General features: G+C 57.3%; 2 protein-coding genes and 1 long non-coding RNA gene across 7 annotated transcripts; all 3 read right to left on the reverse strand.

Moving 5' to 3' along the window:
* Nucleotides 1-206: 206 nt before the first annotated feature.
* LOC122233652 lies at nt 207-2,038 on the reverse strand. The gene is made up of 3 exons (XR_006211304.1): nt 1,519-2,038; nt 992-1,077; nt 207-419 (listed from the first exon to the last, which is right to left on the reverse strand). It is a non-coding gene; the product is annotated as an uncharacterized LOC122233652 (long non-coding RNA).
* A 1,090-nt stretch (nt 2,039-3,128) lies between these two features.
* TRIM47 (tripartite motif containing 47) lies at nt 3,129-7,734 on the reverse strand. Its single transcript, XM_042967286.1, has 6 exons — nt 6,933-7,734; nt 5,752-5,847; nt 5,236-5,466; nt 4,895-5,063; nt 4,346-4,420; nt 3,129-4,091 (listed from the first exon to the last, which is right to left on the reverse strand). The coding sequence occupies exons 1-6, from the start codon at nt 7,617-7,619 to the stop codon at nt 3,451-3,453; spliced, it is 1,899 nt and encodes a 632-aa protein (XP_042823220.1). The 5' UTR covers nt 7,620-7,734; the 3' UTR covers nt 3,129-3,450.
* A 6,846-nt stretch (nt 7,735-14,580) lies between these two features.
* TRIM65 (tripartite motif containing 65) lies at nt 14,581-18,870 on the reverse strand. 5 transcript variants are annotated; one of them, XM_007091313.3, is made up of 6 exons: nt 18,439-18,870; nt 17,028-17,123; nt 16,544-16,777; nt 16,252-16,423; nt 16,051-16,116; nt 14,581-15,516 (listed from the first exon to the last, which is right to left on the reverse strand). In XM_007091313.3, exons 1-6 carry the CDS (start codon nt 18,856-18,858, stop codon nt 14,942-14,944), a joined length of 1,563 nt encoding a protein of 520 aa, XP_007091375.2. In that variant the 5' UTR covers nt 18,859-18,870; the 3' UTR covers nt 14,581-14,941. The 5 variants fall into 5 exon arrangements, with proteins under 5 accessions (XP_007091375.2, XP_042823235.1, XP_042823234.1 ...); XM_042967301.1 differs by having other exon boundaries at nt 16,051-16,423; nt 16,544-16,720; XM_042967300.1 differs by having other exon boundaries at nt 16,051-16,423.
* Between the last annotated feature and the right edge of the window lie 303 nt (nt 18,871-19,173).

The following is a 19,173-nucleotide window of genomic DNA, read 5'->3' on the forward strand; positions in this document are numbered from 1 at the left end:
CTGAGCTGAGATCAAGAGTCCGATGCTTCACTGACTGAGCCACCCAGGCGCCCCAAGCACTGCTTTTTATATTAAAGCAAAATAGGAGATCTTACGGAGTAAAATTCAAAATTTGAATGTCTTTTAAAGATAAAGTACACAGAATACCAAAGCAGACTTCCTGCCTGCCTCAGTGCTCTGCTCCAAGAACCTCTGAGCCGCGTAACCCCAGCTCCTTCTCTGAGGGCCCTGGGGAAGAAGGTTGCGGGCTCCACCCTGGGGGGAAGCCCCTGAGGACCTCCCAGGGCCTCCTGCAGTTCCTACGAATCTTCTGGAAGATGTGGCCCTGCAGCGGGTGAGTGACCTCATGTTCCACGTTTTACATGGTAGCATCAAATGAGAGTGTTTAGCCACAGTCCCCGTCCAGCCTCACCCGGAGCCTGGGAGGAGGGGAGGCGAAAGAAGGCACTTCTGTGAGTGTTCCTTGGGAGGAGGGGGATGGGAAAGGAGGGGAGAGGGTGGTGAGCCTCTCTCCTCCTGGACTGTGGGGAGGGGGCAGGAGACGAACACAAAGGAGTGAGGTTGCAAGGCGGCTGCCAAGACAGTGCGATGCTTAAGGCCACTGCTCAGTCGGTTGTTTGGAACTCGGGAGCTCATTTTCCCACAGAAACAAAGCTCAAGTGGAGCTCAAGGTTGGCTCCCCGCCTGGCCCAAAGGAGCCAGATTCAGCTAATAGCAACACAGCCTCAGAAGACCCTTCACACTCTCTCCCATCGCCGGTGACCAGCAGGGGCTCTGGCGGGAGCCTGGAGACCACAGGCCCTCGGGGAAGCTCTGCCAAGGGCTCTGGCAGCCGTGGGAACTGGGGCACCGGGAGGGCAGTTCTTCAATAGGGGACAGTGCTGGGAAGCACGGTGTGTGTGTGTGTGTGTGCGTGTGTGTGCGTGTGTGAGGTGTGTGTGTGTGTGTGTGTGTGTGTGTGTGTTTACACATTTCTAAGCACAGGACATACCTAAACCATGGAACATGGAGCTGGTGACCCGGACTGGGTGGCCTCGGGCAGCGCCTGCCGGTCTCTGTGCCTCAGTTACTTTTCATCTGGAAAAAAAAAAAAAAGGTAGAAGGTTTGGACTAGATTGGTGGTTTTCTAACTTTTTTCTTTCTTTTGTGTTTAAGTTTATTTATTTTGAGAGAAAGAGAAAAGAAAAGAATACGCAGGGAAGGAGCAGAGAGAGAGAGAGAGAGAGGGAGGGAGAGAGGGAGAAAGAATCCCAAGCAGGCTCCTCTCTGTCAGCACGGAGCCTAATGCAGGGCTTGAACTCACGAACCGTGAGATAATGACCTGAGCGGAAGTCAGACACTTAACCAACTGAGCCACCCAGGCACCCATCTAACATTTTTTTTTTTTAAACGGGTTCCCTTTTTGAGCAAACTGAAGTATGTACCATCTGCTCTGATTAAAGTGTTGGCAGGAACGGTGAGGGGCTGGCCCCCTGGCTTACTCCTCCCGCTCTGCCAGCCTGCCCTGCCTCAGTGTACCTCCTCGGAGCTCGAGATCTCAGAGAATCTCATGCAGGCGCCAGCCCTCCAGCGCGAGCATCACCCCAGAGTCTCGGAGGAAGTGCATGGTTGCAGGTGACGCTCCAGATGGGATGACACTGAAACCTGGAGCCAGCCCCTTGCCAGCTGTGCCGTCCGGTGAGCCAATCCCCTGCTCTGAGCTGTAAAGCTGTAGATGCTGGGATTTGGCGTTAAGGTGCACAAAGTTCCATGAGTTCTGCAAGTTGGGAGTCGCTTTGCAAGTGGCAGGGACTGCTGTGGCTGCGGACTTGGCTAGTCAGGCCCGAATTCCAACCAGGCAGCACCAGTCCTGTGCAGGGGCCTCCGCTGCGTAGCCCACACTCTGTGACGTGCCAGGGCCCTGCAAAGTCAGGTACCCGAGGGGAGTGTGTGGGGAGGGAAGTGCCGAGCTGGGGGAGGAAGAACTGAGAGCACGGGGTGGGGGGTGGGGCTCTGTGAAAGGTAGGAGGCTTGCAGCTGGTAAGGGGACCGGAGCAGGCCGCCATCTGTCCATGTTTGTGACGGTGACAGGAGCAGCCTTCCCCATTCTGGTGAGCTGGGGGCCCTGGCTGCCAAGGAAACCGTTTGAGAACACAAAGCACCAGGAGCAAGGGGGCCCCACCCGGAAAAACAACATCCTGGCTGCTGGGGCAGAAGCAGAGCTCCGAAGGAGGGGCTATTTTTAGCTGCTGAGGGAGGCAGGCAGCAGACGGGACTTGTATGGCCTTGCTGTCTGGCTGCATAACTCACCCATTGTCCCGTCTGACCTTGGGCTAGCGCTGGAGAGGCCTCAGTCTGCCCCTGTCCTCCAGGCATGGAGGTTCACCTGGACCAAGGAGAACCCAGGGAGGAGGGGCTGGCCTGGAGACACGCCTCCTGGCTCCAGGAACAAGCTGAACTCAAATATTCTCTGGGAGCTAGCTGAACTCGAATGGATATCCAGGACCAGGCTGAAGGTCCTGGGGTAGCAGTGGGGCACTGCACCTTCCTGGGAGAGAAGCAAATAGTCTGCGGGGGCTTCGGGTCTGGGTCTCCCCAGCGTGGAGCCCTGTTCCGGCCACAGGGCTGGGTGGGTGTGGAGAGGTGAGGCGGATTCCGGAGGAGGACAGAGACCCCTTTATGGTAGAAGTTCTCGCCTCCAGCCACACCCTGGGGCCTTCTCAGCCACAAGCCTCCCTGACTGAGAAGGTGGGTGTGTGTGAAAGAGGCTCTAGGTCTCAAACGTTCTTGCCCACACCCAGGAGCGGTGCCCTGCTCTGGGCAGTGTGCTGTCTGTGTTTAACCCTGGGCACAGACACCACTGGCAGGGCCAGGATCGGGCTGTGGCTTCAAGGGATGAAAATAGCTGGCGAGAACCAGGCCACAAAGCCCTCAGGCAGCCAGAATGACTGGGGGGGTAGGCCCCCCTCAGAAGAAGCCACCTCTAGCTGCCCCTGCCCAGAACTAGGGAGTCGGCTGCCCCTCCTGCTGGGCCAGGGCTCTCCCCACCAACAGGAACACTGGCCCCTTGCCATTCAAGACCAGCTCTCGAAAGATGAAAAGTCCTAGGAATTCTCGGTGGGTGGAGAGAAGGATAGAGAAAGGAGTCATTCATTCAACACATGTTTATTCAGCACCTATTATGTGCCAGGCACTGTCCTAGGAACGTGGAAAAAGAAGGGTTGGGGTAGCCTGGATCTGTCCCAGCTCTGGCTTTCTGTCCCAGAAACAAGGCCCATAGGGAGACAGGGTCTGAGGGCACTTCCAGGGGCCTGGGGGGAAGGCCAAGTACACGGAAGGTGAGGCCTCCAGGGAGGAGAAGCCCGGGGATGTGGGGGACCCCAAGGTGCGTTCACTGGGGCAAGATGGGGGTGCAGAGAAGCAAGCTTCCCAGGAGCTGGGACACGGCAGGAGGCCCCATGCCCCCCTGCATCACCTCCTCTTCAGCACAGATATGCAGGATTTCTTCAGGGGCCCCATCTGCAGATGGGCGTCCACACTCTCCAGGAAGAAGGCAGGCTTTAGCCTGCGAGTGAAGAGCCCTGCAAAATGGCTGTCCAGGCGGCTTTGGAAGGGGTCAATGGAGGAGGCCAGGGAGCTGCTCCGGCGGGCCCGGGAGGCCTTCAACCTCCGAAGAAGGTTCATCTTGCCATCCCGCACAGCATAGAAGGCCAGGGCTCGGTCGGCATATTCTAGGCAGATCCCGACGGTGGGCGAGAACGGGTGGGGCAGGGGCGCCTCCAGCCCGTGGAACCAGACGGAGAAGCTGCGTCCGTTCCACTGCAGGCAGCAGGAGTGGGCATTGCGGCCGAGCCGGCCCCGGTCATAGGGCTCTTGTGGGGAGAAGTCTTCGGCCATGACCCCCACGCTGACCCAGCCTTCAATGATCTCTACCTCCCAATAGTAGGTGCCCCGGTCCAGGGCACCCTCACCCAGCACCTGCTCGCAGTGGGTGAAGCGAGTGGGTGACTCGGGGTAGTTGATGGGACACAGCACCCTCTTTACACCTTTGGTTCCAAACAGCTGCAGGTACTTGTCTGCCGTGTCGCTGTCCAGGTCCACGATGTAGGCAACTGCTCCCATGGATGGGAGAGAGACGCAGGGCTCAGGGCCAGGCTCAGGTGGGACAGCCCCTCCCCTAGGTGCGCACCTCCCCTCCTGAGCAGCCAGCGCGACTCAGCCCTGCTACAGAGCACCGAGAGTGAGCTGACCTAGTTCACCCTAAGAATGAGGGAGGAGAGTCCAAGCCTTCCTGTGCTAGAGCCCAGCCCAGCAGCCTCGCGAGGGCCCAGTGTGAGCAGAGGGGAGAGCCCAGGTGTCTACTTACACTTGAGGAAGTAGTCCCTGGGAGCCTCACTTTCCAAGTGGTTGGTGCTATCGGGGTCTTGGGACTCAGCATCGGCTGCAGAAGAGGAGACCGTGGGGGAGGGGTTCTCCCCAGCTGTTTGTGGCTGGGCAGCTGTGCCAGGTGCTCCCCCTCTGAACCTGGGACCGAAATCCCTCTCCCTTTCCTTCCTCCCAGCATCCCAAGCTCCCTGGGGGCAGGCACGCCCCCAAATATGGCACTCTGTGTTCCCCGAGCAAGCCAGGTCCCCGGGGGGGTCGGGCCCCCTGCTCCACCTCCTCCCTGCCCAGGCCTCAGCCACTAGAGGGCAGGCCAGGAGAAGCCCCCTCAACCCCCCAGGCTGTGTGTGGCCAAAGGGGCGGACTGGTCATCACTGCGCGGTGGCCCCACTCACTGGTAGGGGTTGGGTCCCCACCCTGCACCAGGCACAACACTGTTTCCGTCCTCCACTCCTGAATGGGTACCAGGCCTGGGGGCCTGGGTGGGGACGCTGGGGCAGGGTGAATCACTCGGGGGGCGTGGGGCACCCACCTTCTGTGCCCAGCCCCCGCAGCTGCTCCCACTGGCTGGCACAGGTGGCCGTTAGCAGCTCTCTCACCGCCCGCACGGCTTGGGATGATCTGGTGAAGCTGAGCTCCCTCGGGGGGCCGGGCCCGGGGCCGCACCCCTCCTCCAGGGCCAGCCTGAGTGCCAGGAGCTCCTGTGGCAAATCCATGACTATTAAGGCCCTGCTGGCTACAGCGCCTCTGGCCGGGATGAGACAGCCCTGCCGGGAGGACGGCGCAGCCCTGGAAGCCTCTCTCTCAGCTTCTTGCCGACCCCCACCCCCACCCCCCTCTGTGCCCTCTCAGGCCCGGAAGAACTGCGCTCACCTGCAGGAAGCTGACTGAGTCGGCTTCAGGGACCTGACTGAGGTTGTGGCGGGCCCGGCTGAGCCTGCTGCGCTGTTCCTCCTGCCGCCGCAGGTCCCCCTGGGAGCGGCCCAGCATGGTGGCCTCGCCCTCCTCGATGAAGCCCAGCACCTCCGTCTGGAACCCCTGCAGGATGGCTGCAGCCTCGGCGAACAGCCGGCTCACCCTCTCCCGCTCTGCTGCGGCGGCGCTCTGCACAGGACCACACAGAGGCCAACGATGAGGGCGAGGAGAGCGTTATCCTGGCCCCATCCTTCCCGGACCCCACCTTCCCACCCTGCCCTCTAGTGGGGACAGAGGGACTGGCCGGAGCTGCCCTGGACCTATGCTAGCTCAGGGGAGCGGCTCATGCTCGGCGGGGCCAGGCAAGTCCGCGAGCACCGGCTTGTTTGGAGAGGACCACCCCATGCCGCGAGCTCACGCTGCCAGCAGCCTGCTTTAGGACTGCATGGGGACCGGGTTAGGGTGGGGGCTGACCTTGATGAGGGCCACCGTGCGCCGGGACTGTGCAATGCAGGCGCCCAGCTCATCCATGCGGTCCTCCACAGCACTCAGGACTTTGGACTGCTCGGCCTGTGGGAGACATCCTTAATTAGCACGTGGGCTGGCAGAGGCCACAGGCCCACACTGGGGCACCAGGCCTTACCAAGGGGGAGAAGAGGGATGACCCGGGAGTGGTATTGTGCATGGGCGGGGGGGGCGCTGAGAGTGGCTAGGATACCCCATAATAATGCCAGAGGTGCCTCAGGCCCAAGCTGGTGCCATTCCCAAATGCCCGCGGAGAGCACAGGCTGGCTGGCTTGTGTCCCCTCTTTGACCAGTGGGCAAGTACAGGGCCACCCGGGCTCCTCAGTGTCGCTCACACTCACTGGAGAACTTGTTTCAGTGAGGAAGGCACCGAGAAAGAGAGCAGGGTAGGTGCTGCAGGAGAGGGCATTCAGCTGTCTTGGGGATCACGATCCCCGAAGAGTCTGTGCCCCCAATCCAGGCCTAAAAAATGGGGATTCCGGGCAAGTCCCCTGGGTCTTATGAGTCACTGCTCCAGGCAGGAGAGACGGAAAATCCCAAGGCCAGAGGCGCCAAGACCGGGCTGGAAGCCAAAGGAAACTGGGGGCGGAGGTAGCGGGACCCATCGCGGCGCACATGCTCACACCACGGGCCCCCGGAACAGCTGGACAAGAGCGGTCTGTGTGCTCGGTCCACCCTCCGCCACACTCCTGTCGCCTGCCACACCCATCTAAACCCGGTGCCTCAGCCCAGGGCAAATCTGAGCTCGGACGGGCAAGGACCCGGCCTGGCGCAACAGCCGCACTTCCAGAATCGGCCGGCCGGGACCGCGCGGGCCTGGCTCTGCTCCCTCCGGCCTTAGATCCCCATCGGCCCAGGCCCGGGCTTCAGGCCCCCTGCTTCCCCTTCGTGTTCTTTTCGCGTTCACACTGGGCCCCCACAACCCCCATTCCCTTCTCTAGCAGAACGTTCCACAGCGACTGGACGGATGACCGTGTCAGTACTGGAAAAAGACAGCAAAGAGCCTCAGGTTAGAGGAGGACATTAAGACCCTACCGGGAAAAGGGGTGGGTGGGGGGTGGGATCCAGGGCCCGCGGCGGGCTCGCGCGGCCCTCACCCGCCCCGGCGCGCCCCCGGTGCCCGTGCCCACCTCCTGGAGCGCGCGCTCCTGCTCCAGCGGCACGAGCTCGTGGCCCTGGTGCTCCTGGGCGGCGCAGGCCTCGCACAGGCACATGCGCTCCGCACGGCAGTAGCGCTCGAGCGGCCGCAGGTGGCGCGGGCACAGGCTCTCCTCCAGCCGGCGCAGCGGCGGCACTAGGCGGTGTCCGCGCAGCGCGGGGCTGCGCTCGTGCGGGCCCAAGTGCGCCGGGCAGAAGGAGGCGAGGCAGGAGAGGCAGGAGAGCGCGGCAGGCAGGGCGGCGCCCTCGGGGCACGCGTCGCAGCGCACCGGCTCTTCGCCACCGGGCCAGGGCTCGGGCGCGCAGGGAGCCGAAGGCTCCGGGGCGCTGGGCGGGGCGCTGGGCGACGCGGGCTCCGGGGCCGGGGCCGAGGCCGGGGCCGGGCCGGAGCCGGGCCCGGGCGCGGAGCCCGAGCCCTGGCGGAGCTGCAGCAGCTCGGACAGCGTGTGGTTCTTGCGGAGCTGCAGGCCGTCGGGGAAGGGCTCCTGGCACAGCGGGCAGCGGGCCGCGCCTCCGGGCCCGCCGGCGCCACCCGCGCCGCGGTGCGGCCAGAGCGCGCCCAGGCAGGCGAGGCAGAAGTTGTGGCCGCAGGGCAGCGTCACCGGCTCCCGGAGCGGCTCCAGGCAGATGGGGCAGCTGAAGGGCCCGCTGCCGTCCATAGCTCCGCGGCCGCCCGGGCACCGCCTGTTCTGCTCCCGCCGGGGAGGGACCCGGCCGGTCCGCGCTGCGGCGCCGCCCCCTGGGACCCAGGCCAAGGGTCCAGCCCCCTCCCGTCCCGGGCTCGGACCGCCCCCCAACGCCGCAGACCCGCCCGCGGGTCCCCGGACGCAGGGCCCTGGCCTAGACTGCGCGGGCGGTCTTCGGCCCCGTGTGACCCCGCGGGGCTCCTGGGCGATCGCCCCTCCTGGTCGGAAGGGAGGGCGGCGGCGGGCAGAGAATGCGAGGGGGGCACCCTGGAAGGAAGCGGGGAAGGAGTTCACTCCTCCGTTACCCCTCAACTCCCCCCAGGGCCAGGCCCCCTGGCTCCAGAGGGGTCTGGTGTTCCCACCGGACCAGCCAGCCCCTTCCCGCTCCAGACCTTGTCCGAGGCACTTGTTAGCAAAATTTCTGAGCTGCTGACTACAGAGAAAATGAACTGCTGATGTGTGCGTGTATTTGCCCCTTAGCGACTCTATTTACCCCTCGTGGGGAACTTGGGCTTTTCTAAACCTGAAAGGGGAAGTTGAGGTGACCCTCCAAGTCGCTTGTCTGCGGGAATCCAGTTCCCCTCCAGGGGACCCCCCCCCGCGGGCAATTTGGTGTGCCTGGGATTAAGGGTGTCGGGACATTAGAGACTCATCCAGCCGTGCACTTCATCATGGTGTTTTAAAAAAAAATTTTTTTTTAATGTTTATTTATTTTTGAGACAGAGAGAGACAGAGCATGAACGGGGGAGGGTCAGAGAGAGGGAGACACAGAATCTGAAACAGGCTCCAGGCTCTGAGCTGTCAGCACAGAGCAGGCTCTGAGCTGTCAGCACAGAGCCTGACGCGGGGCTCGAACTCACAGACCGAGAGATCATGACCTGAGCTCGAGTCAGCCACTCAACCGACTGAGCCACCCAGGCGCCCCCATCATGGTGTTTTAAATAAAACGGCAACAAATTAAAGTAGCGCTGGCTTATAACCCAAAGTATAAAATAAACATCCATGAGTTCATACTGATATAAATAAATGACTGGGTAAATAAATGAGGGAGCATAGACAGATTTCCCATTCAGAATTCTAAATAATTTTTGTAGATACTTGAACATGGAGTGTAGCTTCCCACTCAAGTGTGGGCTGGGCATAGTGACTTTTTTTCGAAGGGAGCAAAAGAGTCACTTTACGGTAGTGAAGCCTGGCGAGCGTGACCTCGTTAGGTGATCAAGGTCACCACCAACGGTGATAAGTCATATTGATAGTAAATACCCTTGATGATATGGTCTTTCTCCCCAAAACCCATAACCCAGTCCGATCGTGATTAAAACATCACACAAATCCCAGTGGAGGGACAGTCTACAGAATACCTAACCAATACTCCTCGAAACCTTCAAGATCATCAAAAAAGGGCAAAAACAAACAAAAAATGGGGAGAGGTCGAAGTCTGAGAAACTGTCCTAGCCATGAAGAGCCTAAGGAGATGTGATGAGTAAATATTATGTGTATTCTGGATGCACTCCTGAGAGACAGAAAGGACATTAGGGAAAACTTAAAGAGATTTGAATAAATTATGGACTATAGTTAATAAAATGTATCAATATTGGCTCTTAATTATGACAAATGCACCATAGTCATGTAAGATGTCAATAAAAGGGGAAATTGGGAGTGAGGTATTTGGGAACTCTGAGTTCAACCTTTGCAACTTTTTAGTAAACTTACAACTATCCTAAAATTTAAAGTTCATTAAAAATAATTGAGGGGTGCCTGTGGCTCAGTTGGTTAAGCATCTGACTCTTGATTTCGGCTCAGGTCATGATCTCACAGTTGTGGGATCGAGCTCTGGGCCAGGCTCTGTGCTGACAGTATGGTGCCTGCTTGGGATTCTCTCTCTCCCTCGACTTGTGCCCTCTCTCTCTCTCTCAAAAACAAACAAACAAACAAACAAACAAAAAAACATATATATATATAATAATTGAGACAATTCTTCCTACTCCCCCACCAGGCTCCCTGTTGGCAAGAGTCCAAAGTGGAAGGAATAAAGGGGTGAGGGGCATTCCATTCAGAAGTGGGGCTTAACCTTTCTCATCATGCCAGGGCCCCTCTCAAAGCCTGGTGTAGCCCTTTCCAAACTAATGCTTAAAAATTTATTTTTAAATGTTTATTCATTTTTGTGAGAGACAGACACAGCGTGAGTGGGGGAGGAGCAGAGAGAGAGGAAGACACAGAATCTGAAGCAGGCTCCAGGCTCTGAGCTCTTAGCACAGAGCCCGATGCGGGGCTCGAACCCACGAACTGTGAGATCATGACCCGAGCAGGTGTCAGATGCTTAACTGACTGAACCACCCAGGCGCCCCTCCAAAGTAATGCTTTTAAAAATGCATAGGAGTTCATGGAAATCAATTACACTGAAGTATATGTACAATAAGAAAGTTAATTTGTGGGGCACCTGGGTGGCTCAGTTGGCTAAGCGAACGACTCTTGATTTTGGCTCAAGTCATGATCTCACAGTTTTGTGAGTTTGAGCCCCGCGTTGAACTCAGTGCTGACAGTGTGGAGCCTGCTTGGGATTCTCTCTCTCTCTCTCTCTCTCTCTCTGCCCCACCCCTGCTCATGCTGTCTCTCTCTCAAAATAAAAAAATAAACTAAAAAAAAACACCCCAAACCCCAAATTTGTGTTAAAGTTGTATATGTGTTTAACACAATAAATGACAACATCCGATGGAGGCCTAACAATTAATATATATATTTCAAATAGTGATGAACAGAAGTGATATTTCAGGTTCTCTGCCACCACATAATGTGCTACGAAAATATCTGCTGTTTCTATTGGTGGCAAGTCACAGATACTGTTAATTCCACTATGGTCTGTTCTCTCCATTTGTAATAGAAAGAAATGCTAAATTTCAGTTTAGAGAATGGTGAAAATACAGAGAATTTTCTCACCAAGACCCCCAGTTTATGAATGTCTAGTTTAGAAAGATGCTATGCGGAGCCTCCTTACATCTTTCCTGGAAGGAGAGAAGACAACTAAGATCTATGAAATGTTAAATGAGGGGTGCAATCCTGGGGGACTCATAGGAAGGCGGAGCTCACGGAGGCCCGTGTGGAGGAAGTGGCATCTGAGCCGGGCTTTCATGGGTTGCTAGGACTCGGCCGTGCAACAACTAGGGTGGGAAGAGATCTTCCAGAAGAGGAGTAGCAGAGGGAACCGGCCTGGGTGTGCCCAGTTTGGCAGGAAGGCGGGTAATGAGTTCCATACGTTGGTTTCCACACGGATCACTACTTGATCATGACTGCCGCTTGTTTGCCAAGACCCAGGAACAGTTTGGAGGCTCAGGCATCCGCGCCACCCTGCTCCAGGGCTTGGCGGCCGGGCTGCCTGGGCTTGCCGAGTCCACAGACCCGCCTGGTTCTGGAGGAGTGAGGGGTGCCGCTGGGAGTGTTTATGGACAAGTCCCAGCTAACGTTCTGCTTCCCACCCCCGAGCTTGTTCAGGAAGATCTGCTTCCCTAGGAAGGCGTAGAGATGTGATTTGTCAAGATGGTGGTGTTTGAATAGTTCATTTCCATTATTGAAGCTTTAAGTTTGCCCCACGTATTCATTCTTTTTGAAATGAATTGGCTCTTAAGGGGAAAAGGTAACTGGCACTTCTGAGGTCTGCAGGAGCATGTTCACACCTGCATCTCACTCTGCCTTTGCGAGAACTATGTCACGAAGAAGGGAAAATGGAATTCCGACAGGTTACACGTCTTGCCAGAGGTCATATAGCCAGTCCCGTGGAGCAGGCAGGATTGAAACCCAGAAAGTGCAACCTGAAAATAATCCTAAACCTCGTATATGAACCCGTTTATCGGGCTGCAGTATTGCTTGGAAGGAAGAAAAAAAAAAAAAAAGGTTAAACAGAAACAAAAACAAATGAGCAAAAGCAGTCATTACAAATGGGAGTAATTAGCTAGTCATTCCTAGCCTGGCTTTGCATCTATGAAATTGAAACGGGATCCGTGCCATGTCCCACGGTAGCACTTAATGGTTCTGATGTACTTGAAAATGTTTAATTTGTATTTATTTCAAAATAAGACAGAAAATTTGACAAGCAATTTAATTTGGCTTATAACAAAAGCTGGGACTTCTGTGTCCCACCTGCTGCAGATTCTTGCTCCCATAGACCACCAGTGTCAACTTTTACCTGTTACTTTTAGCGTTTGCCTCCTCATCCCTAAAGCACATGCTCACAGGCCTTGAACATCTGCGTGCATGTTTGTGCTCCAGTTTTTGGAGACTTAAATTCTTTATCACTTCTCTTTTGTGTTGAATTCTTTGTTGCTTGGGTCCCGGGTCTTCTATCCCCTTCATTGATTTACCTCTTTATTTTTGGAAAGTACACGTCCTGGGGGCTTCCTGAGAATGGATGCGAAAGTGCCTGCAAAGGTCTCAAGCTTTGCTCAAGCTTTGACACTGACAGACAGTTTGGCTGGGTATGGAATTCTAGGATGGGAAATCCTTTGCCCTCAGAAAGCCTGGCTCCATTGTCTTCTGGCTGCCAATCCCATGTTACCATGCTACTCCCTCCCATGCTACAGTCACCATGCTGCTCCCTCCCATCCCTTCCTGCCTGGGGATGAGCAGCCTCCAATCTGACTCCCTCAGCTCTCCTGGCACCGAAGACCCTGGTCTTTTAAAAATCTCTCCTGTCCCCCTGCCCTGCCCCTTTCTGCTTATGTGCCCATCCTCCTGATTCTGCCTCACAGAAGCCCAGAAACTGGAGGCGTGGGGCACATATGCTGGAAAAACCCACAGGCTAATCAAACGTGTCCCCTTTACAAATGTTACACCCCAAAGTCCGTGCTCTTTTCCCTCTCTCCCAATGCATTTTTCCTGGAGAGGAGACAGACTTCCGCCAGAATCACATGGACCAAGGGAACTCCGTTGGAAGCAGCTTTCCAACAGATTCGTAAATGCTTGCCCCACACCTCCTAGGGAAGCACAGTCTTCAAAAATGGCAGCGGCATCTCATTGTATGTAAATAAAGGTTAAGTCACAATAAAGAACACTCCCAAGGAACAACATGGAAAGAGCTAACAACCTGATAAAAAGTAGTATCATAGAATAAAGACCCCAAACACTTCCCCCACAGAAACGGAAGGGGGCCGTTCTTCCTTTCTCTCACCTTCTCAGAGTGTGGACACAGCCCATCGGACACACGTGCTGGGGCTTTTGGTTGTGGGGGTGGGGGTGGGGGGAGGATGGTTACAATCTGTACAAGGTAGGGGGACGGGGGGTGGGGCGGCAGCCGGTGATGCCAGCCACTTGGCCAGCCCAATCCTGCTTCCTCTTCTGCTGGGTGTCTTAGCATCTGTCAACCCTGCTGTACAGCAAGGTGACTGCCTGGTGTCATTCCTATCAGGCTGCCCAGTGCGAAAGCGCCCCCCCCCCCATGTTTGGCAAGTCCCCAACGTAGGAGTCTTACTAGAAGCCCCTTGCCCAGGTTGTACCAATCAGAAGCCTGGCCCTGCCCTTGAACAGAGAGCCACAGGCTGGGGAAGCAGCTGCAGGATGGGAGTGTGCGACCCTCACAGCAGCTGGCATCAGGTTACAACGTAGGAGGGAGATCTAATTTTTACAAATACAGAAATATTTTGTATTTTTTTGGAGTATGTGTTTTGGCATGTGTTATCCTTAAAAATTTTTATTGTGAAATATTTACACACGAGCATATGAAACATATATGTACAGCATAAGAAGTGATAAAGCAAACATCCTTGTAACCACCACCCAGATCAAGAAGCAGAATGTTTTAAGTAATAAAATGACAGTTGCCTTAGGTCCCAGCAACCCTACTTCCAGAAACACAAACAAATAAATGTCCAGGGATCCTCAGGGAAGCATCTTCTGAGTAGGGAAAACAAAAGCAAAGGGAGCCAGCACTGTTCTGTTGCCTATACGTATCAGTGCGCTTAATCCCCACACCCCATGTAGGGATGACGGTGGCTGAGGCTGCGCCCAGATGGCGGGGGCGAGGAGGGAATAGTCGGCCTGACTCCAGGTTGATACATTTTGGCCTTCTGTATAAAAGGAAAGTCTTCCAGTGCTAGTTATTTTCCATTGAGGAACTCCACTGAGAATTTAGCCTACATTCATAGCCATGGATGTGGCCAAAGCTTCCTGCTCAAAAATATTCACCGTGGCCAAATTTTTACAGCCCCAAATAAAACAACATGAGTGTCCCATACAGGTTCCCCGGGGCTACCCAAAAGCAGAGCATTCTCACGAAATCGTTCACGAGCAGAAACGGCACGCGGCAGACTACCCCTGGCTTTCGCGAATTTGAGGTTCTGCCACTTTGCTGTATGAAAAACCTACCTTAGTACCTGTTTTCAGGTAACTGAAGAAAGCCGAAACCATGCTAATATAGGTCTTTTATAAGAGAAGTGGGGGGGCACCTGGGTGGCTCCGTCGGTTGAGCGTCTGACTTCGGCTCAGGTCGTGATCTTGCAGATCACAGGCTCGAGCCCCGCGTCGGGCTCTGTGCTGACAGCTCGGAGACTGGAGCCTGCTTCGGATTCTGTGTCTCCCTCTCTCTCTGACCCTCCCCCGTTCATGCTCTGTCTCTGTCTCAAAAATAAATAAACGTTAGGGGCGCCTGGGTGGCTCAGGCAGTTAAGCGTCCGACTTCGGCTCAGGTCATGATCTCGAGGTCCATGAGTTCAAGCCCCGCGTCGGGCTCTGTGCCGACAGCTCGGAGCCTGGAGCCTGTTTCAGATTCTGTGTCTCTCTCTCTCTCTCTCTGACCCTCCCCCGTTCATGCTCTGTCTCTCTCTGTCTCAAAAATAAATCAACGCTAATAAATAAATAAATAAATAAATAAATAAATAAACAAACATTAAAAAATAAAATAAAATAGAAAAATTACAAAGACTGTTTATATGGTAATCATTCAGGGAAAAATTTTAATACCGTGAAAAATGCTTGTGCTGAGTAAAAAGGCAAAAAAACACCCCACCCCAATTGTTTACAAAATGTAATCACAAGGATATACAAAAGAGACTAAGATATGCCAAAATGTTATGAAAAGAGAGAGAAGGAGGTAAAAATTGCTTTTCTCTAGGTTTTCTCCAGGAATTGGTTGTGCTTTGCCCCCCCTGCCAGGCCCCGTCCCTTTGGTCTACATCACATTCAAGGGAGGTGAGCTGCAGCGGTGTGTTGTTGTGCCTCCTGTGCGGCGAGGTCCGGACCGCACACACTCTCCAGCAGGAACAGGGGCCCATGGGTGCCACACTAGCCTCTGAGGCCCAGGCAGCACCTCAGCTGGGCCCCGCGGCCTCTTCCTGGAGTCCCGGAGGGAGCTTGGCCTCAGGCCGATGGCATAGGGTCAAAGTCCTACCCTCCAGGAGCCAGAAGACGGGGTAGAGGGGCTGGGTGAAAATGGCGTGGAAGGTATGTAGGGGCTGGGCCTTGGGCTCCAGGCTGTAGAAGGTGAGGCGGCCAGAGGCCAGGTCCAAATCCATGCCCAGGAGCTGCCCGGACACCCCTGGGAGGCGCCGGGCCTCCCCGTTGTGCCAGGCCTGGGCCCTGTCCTCCTGAACACAGAGCCCCCAGGAGCTAGGCCCACGTCCAATGTTGTCTGTGTGGGGCCCTTGCTTGTGCCGTGAAAGTTCTGGATAGGCGACGCCCAGCGTCACTGAGTGATTAGACGTGCGCACCTCCCAGTAGTGTCGACCGTTCCGGAAGCTCTGGGCACATTGCACCTGCCAGAGCTGGAAGCTGCGTGGCCCGGCCAGGTCCCGGGGCTTGTGACGGTGCTTTACCTGCTGGCCCTGCTGAGACAGGTAGAGGTGGCAATTGGCGCTGTCTGGGTCGAAGGTCAGGTTGCGATAATCTGTCAGGGACAGATGGATGGGAGGTGAGCGGGTAGGTGTCTGTCTGCCATTCTGTCCCCGGAGGGAGAAATGGCAACTGAAGCTTCCCCCACGCACACCAAGCGTCTGCCAGGCACACAGCCAGCGGAGCAGGCACTGGGCACCAGCGCGGGAGTCCGTCCTCGCCACAGCCCTGGGTGGAAACTTCTATCCACCTCATTTCAAAGATGAGGAAACTGAGGCTCCCGGAAGTAACCTAACTTGGTAACAAGTGGAAGAATCGTAACTGATCCCAGGTTTGCATGCCCAGAAATCTCCGTATCCGTGTACTGACTCCACATGTAAGAAGGTTACATCCTACGACAGGTGTGTGTGGTGGGCACAGACCCAAGGAAGGGCAGGGAACAGACACCCTGGACAGGGCAGTCACAGCACGTGCCCCCTCCACGTACTCACACAGACGTGCACACACGCTCACGTGTACTCACGTGGTGTACACACGGTTGCACAACGCACACACGCCTATGCACACACACCCGTGCCGGTCTCCTTACTCTGCCAGAGTTTCCTCCTCAGTGGGCAAACCGGGCTTGGGACTGGTGCCAGCGGACCTGGGGCCTCTAGGAGGCAAAGAAGTGTTAGGGCAGTGACGGGGAGAGAGCTCATGGGGGGCAGGGTCCTGACCCCACTCCCACCCGCTGTGGGAGGGCCAGCTGGGCCCGGAGGGGTAGAGAGAGATCTGGGGTCAGCCTTACCCACGGGGCCCAGATCAGCAGCCTCAGCCGGTGCCCTGGGGTGGCTCCCCTCATCCAGGAGGAGACCATACAGCCGGCTCAGTGACTCCACGCCAGCCAGCTGCTGCTCTTCGTCCCACTGCAGAGGAGCCAGGGGCCCAAGAGGGCCTGGGGGTGCCAGGAGCTGTGATTCCTGAGCCCCAGGGACAGTTGCAGTAAGCCTGTGCACGAGGTGCAGGGTCGCTGGTCGACCTGTGCAGGGTCAGCCAGCGACCTGTGCACGAGGTGCACCTGTCGCCCCGAGACCCGGTACCTGGAGGAAGGTCTGGTCATCCGACTGTTCCAGGAGGTCCCGGACCCTGCGGTCGTAGTGAGCCAGGGCTTCCAGGTGGCCCCGCAGTCGCCGTTCTTCATCCCGGGCCCGTGTTAGCGCCTGTGTCTTGGCCACCTCGATGTCCGTCAGTGCCAAGGTCCGCCGCATCTCCAGGGCCTGCAGCAGGCAGCTGAATTTGCTGGAGACCACGGAGGCCAGGGTGCAGGCCGAGCTCTGAGTGGGCAAAGGAGTCGCCTAGGGTGGCTGGGGCCAAGGCTGCCCCCTGGACTGCGGGGTGGTGTGGGGAGCCAGGGCCCCTGGAACCGTTCTCCGCCCCACCCCCGCTCAGCCCCTCCCTCCCTGCTGCCAGGAGGCACTTCCAAGGTAGCTCGCACCTGCTACCCAGTGTCCCAGGGATCCACTGGTGGCTGCCTGAAGGGCACGGCATGAGGAGGTAGTGAGGTAGAACAGACGGGCCTCGTACCTGGATCTGGCTGCTTTGCTCCTGCAGTTCCTTTAGCTGGCTCTCAGCCTCGGTGGCCTGCTGCTGGGTGACCTCCAGCATGGCTCTCAGCTGGGCCTGTGGTGCCCACGGTGGGAACAAGTGACAAGAAGAAGCCAGTTAGTCAACAAACGTCTGTAAAACAAAACAAAACAAAACAAAACAAAACAAAACAAAACAAAACAAAACCAAACGTCTGTAGATGCGGGGTGTCCCCTCCCAGTGCCACCCCCAGCAAGGCAGACCAGTGGGCCAGCACACAGAGCACCAGCCTCGGTCTCAGCACCCCGGGGTGAACTGGGTTAGTGTCCCAGGGAGATCTGGACAAAGCCCGTTCCCGACCTGGAACAGGGAGGTACACAGGCAGAGCAGAGGCCTTTGGCTTTACACCTGACCTCCAGTCCCTCTTGCAAGCTGGGCAACCTGGGGCAGAGCACCCACTGTCTCTGGGCTGTAAACCCACCCCGCACTACCCCCAGGCGATAAATGGTGGGAGCGGTACTTCTGGCTTCGGCTCAAAGCACCAAAGCTAATTGGGAAGTGGGTGGTGTAGTGCATGCACGAGGCAGGTTCCCCCAAACACTGGCCAGTCCTCAGCCCCAGCTCTGGGCATGAGGGGAAGAGGGCACCCCTATTTGTGACTCCTCTGGTACCCTTGAGGGTAGAACATCGTGCTTTCATGGAAACGGGACAAAGCACCATTCCCTGCCCTTGCTCAAGAGCCTGTCTTGCTTCTCCTTCTCTTGGCCACACTTTATGAGGCAGGAACCATCATGATCCCCACTTCAAAGATGAGGAAATGGGACAGAGAAATTGATAATTTGGCCAAAGCCATCAGATCTTCCTAAGCCCGATGCCTGTGTCTTTGTCCAGGCCCCTTGGCCTCCAGCGTTCCATCATATGCTGCATGCAGAAAGGGGGGGGGGGGGCTCTTCTGGTTCCACCTGAGTCTCCCCCAGGGACGGGCATCTGTCCTTCTCACACCCCGCATCACTTCCCTCTAGCAAAACACGGCCCCTTAGGCATGTGTGTGCCACCTGGTGGTACCACCTGCCACTCCCTCCTTGTTGTCATCTGCTGGCCTTCACTGCAAACTTCCGAGCTCAGAGCCTCAGCAGGAGCATTCTATTCTCTGTGCCTTCAGCAGCCACAGGGTTTATCCTCCAACACTGCAGCGCTTGGACCCCTGGCGTCCTCACCACTTTCTTCACTCCGTGTCAGCCACTCAGTCCTGGGGCCTCACCCTGAGCCTGTCACCAGCTCCGAAATCTCTATTTCAAGCACCTGTTTTCTCCTTCTATCCGGGACCACAAACATCCCAAAGCCGCCTCCTGCTTAAGCTGTCCGCCCCAGCCTAGGCGCCTACAGACAGGGCAGGGCACTCCGGTGTCACCTCGCGTTCCCGACGCTCAGTGTCCAGCAGCGCCCGCTCGTGGAGGCGACACTCGTTCACAGTGCATGCGCTGCACTCGCAGCGACCCTCCGTGCGACACAAGAACTCGAGGGGCTGCCCGTGCCGGGGACAGCGCGCGCCCGGCCCGGAGCCGGGGGCCGGGGCGGGGTCGGGATCGGGAGCCGGGGCAGGCCCGGCGCGCATCAACTCGAGCACGCCGGTGAGGGCCACATTGCGGCGCAGCTCGGCGCCGTCGGGGAAGTGCTCCCGGCACTCGGGGCACGCCTTGTCGCGGCAGCCCCACCAGTCCCGGATGCAGTCCCCGCAGAAGTTGTGGCCGCAGGGCAGCGTCACCGGCTCCAGGTAGAGCTCCAGGCAGATGGCGCAGGTCAGCTTGTCCTCCAGCTTCTGGGCGTCCATGGCGGCGGCGGCGCCTCGTAGAGCCGGCAGGGGTGGGGCCTCGGCGAGGGGGCGGGCAGCGCAGGGCGTGGGTGCGGCGGGGAGGAGCCGGGACGCGCCGCGACCGTCGCCTCCCGCGCCAGCCGCGCCTCGGCCGTCGCCGCAGCGGCCTCCTCCCTTCTGTCGAGGCTCCGAGTCACCCCAGGTGGGAGTTGGGCTCCGGCTCCCGGTGGTTCCACCCTAGGAACTCCATCCCGTTGCTCCAAGCCCTCGTTAAGCAGCTCCTGTGTGTGTGTGTGTGGGGGGGGGGGTTGGGGGAGCGGCCCCCACCTACAG

This window comes from Panthera tigris, chromosome E1, assembly GCF_018350195.1.
Source record: "Panthera tigris isolate Pti1 chromosome E1, P.tigris_Pti1_mat1.1, whole genome shotgun sequence".
Classification (NCBI taxonomy): Eukaryota; Metazoa; Chordata; class Mammalia; order Carnivora; family Felidae; genus Panthera; species Panthera tigris.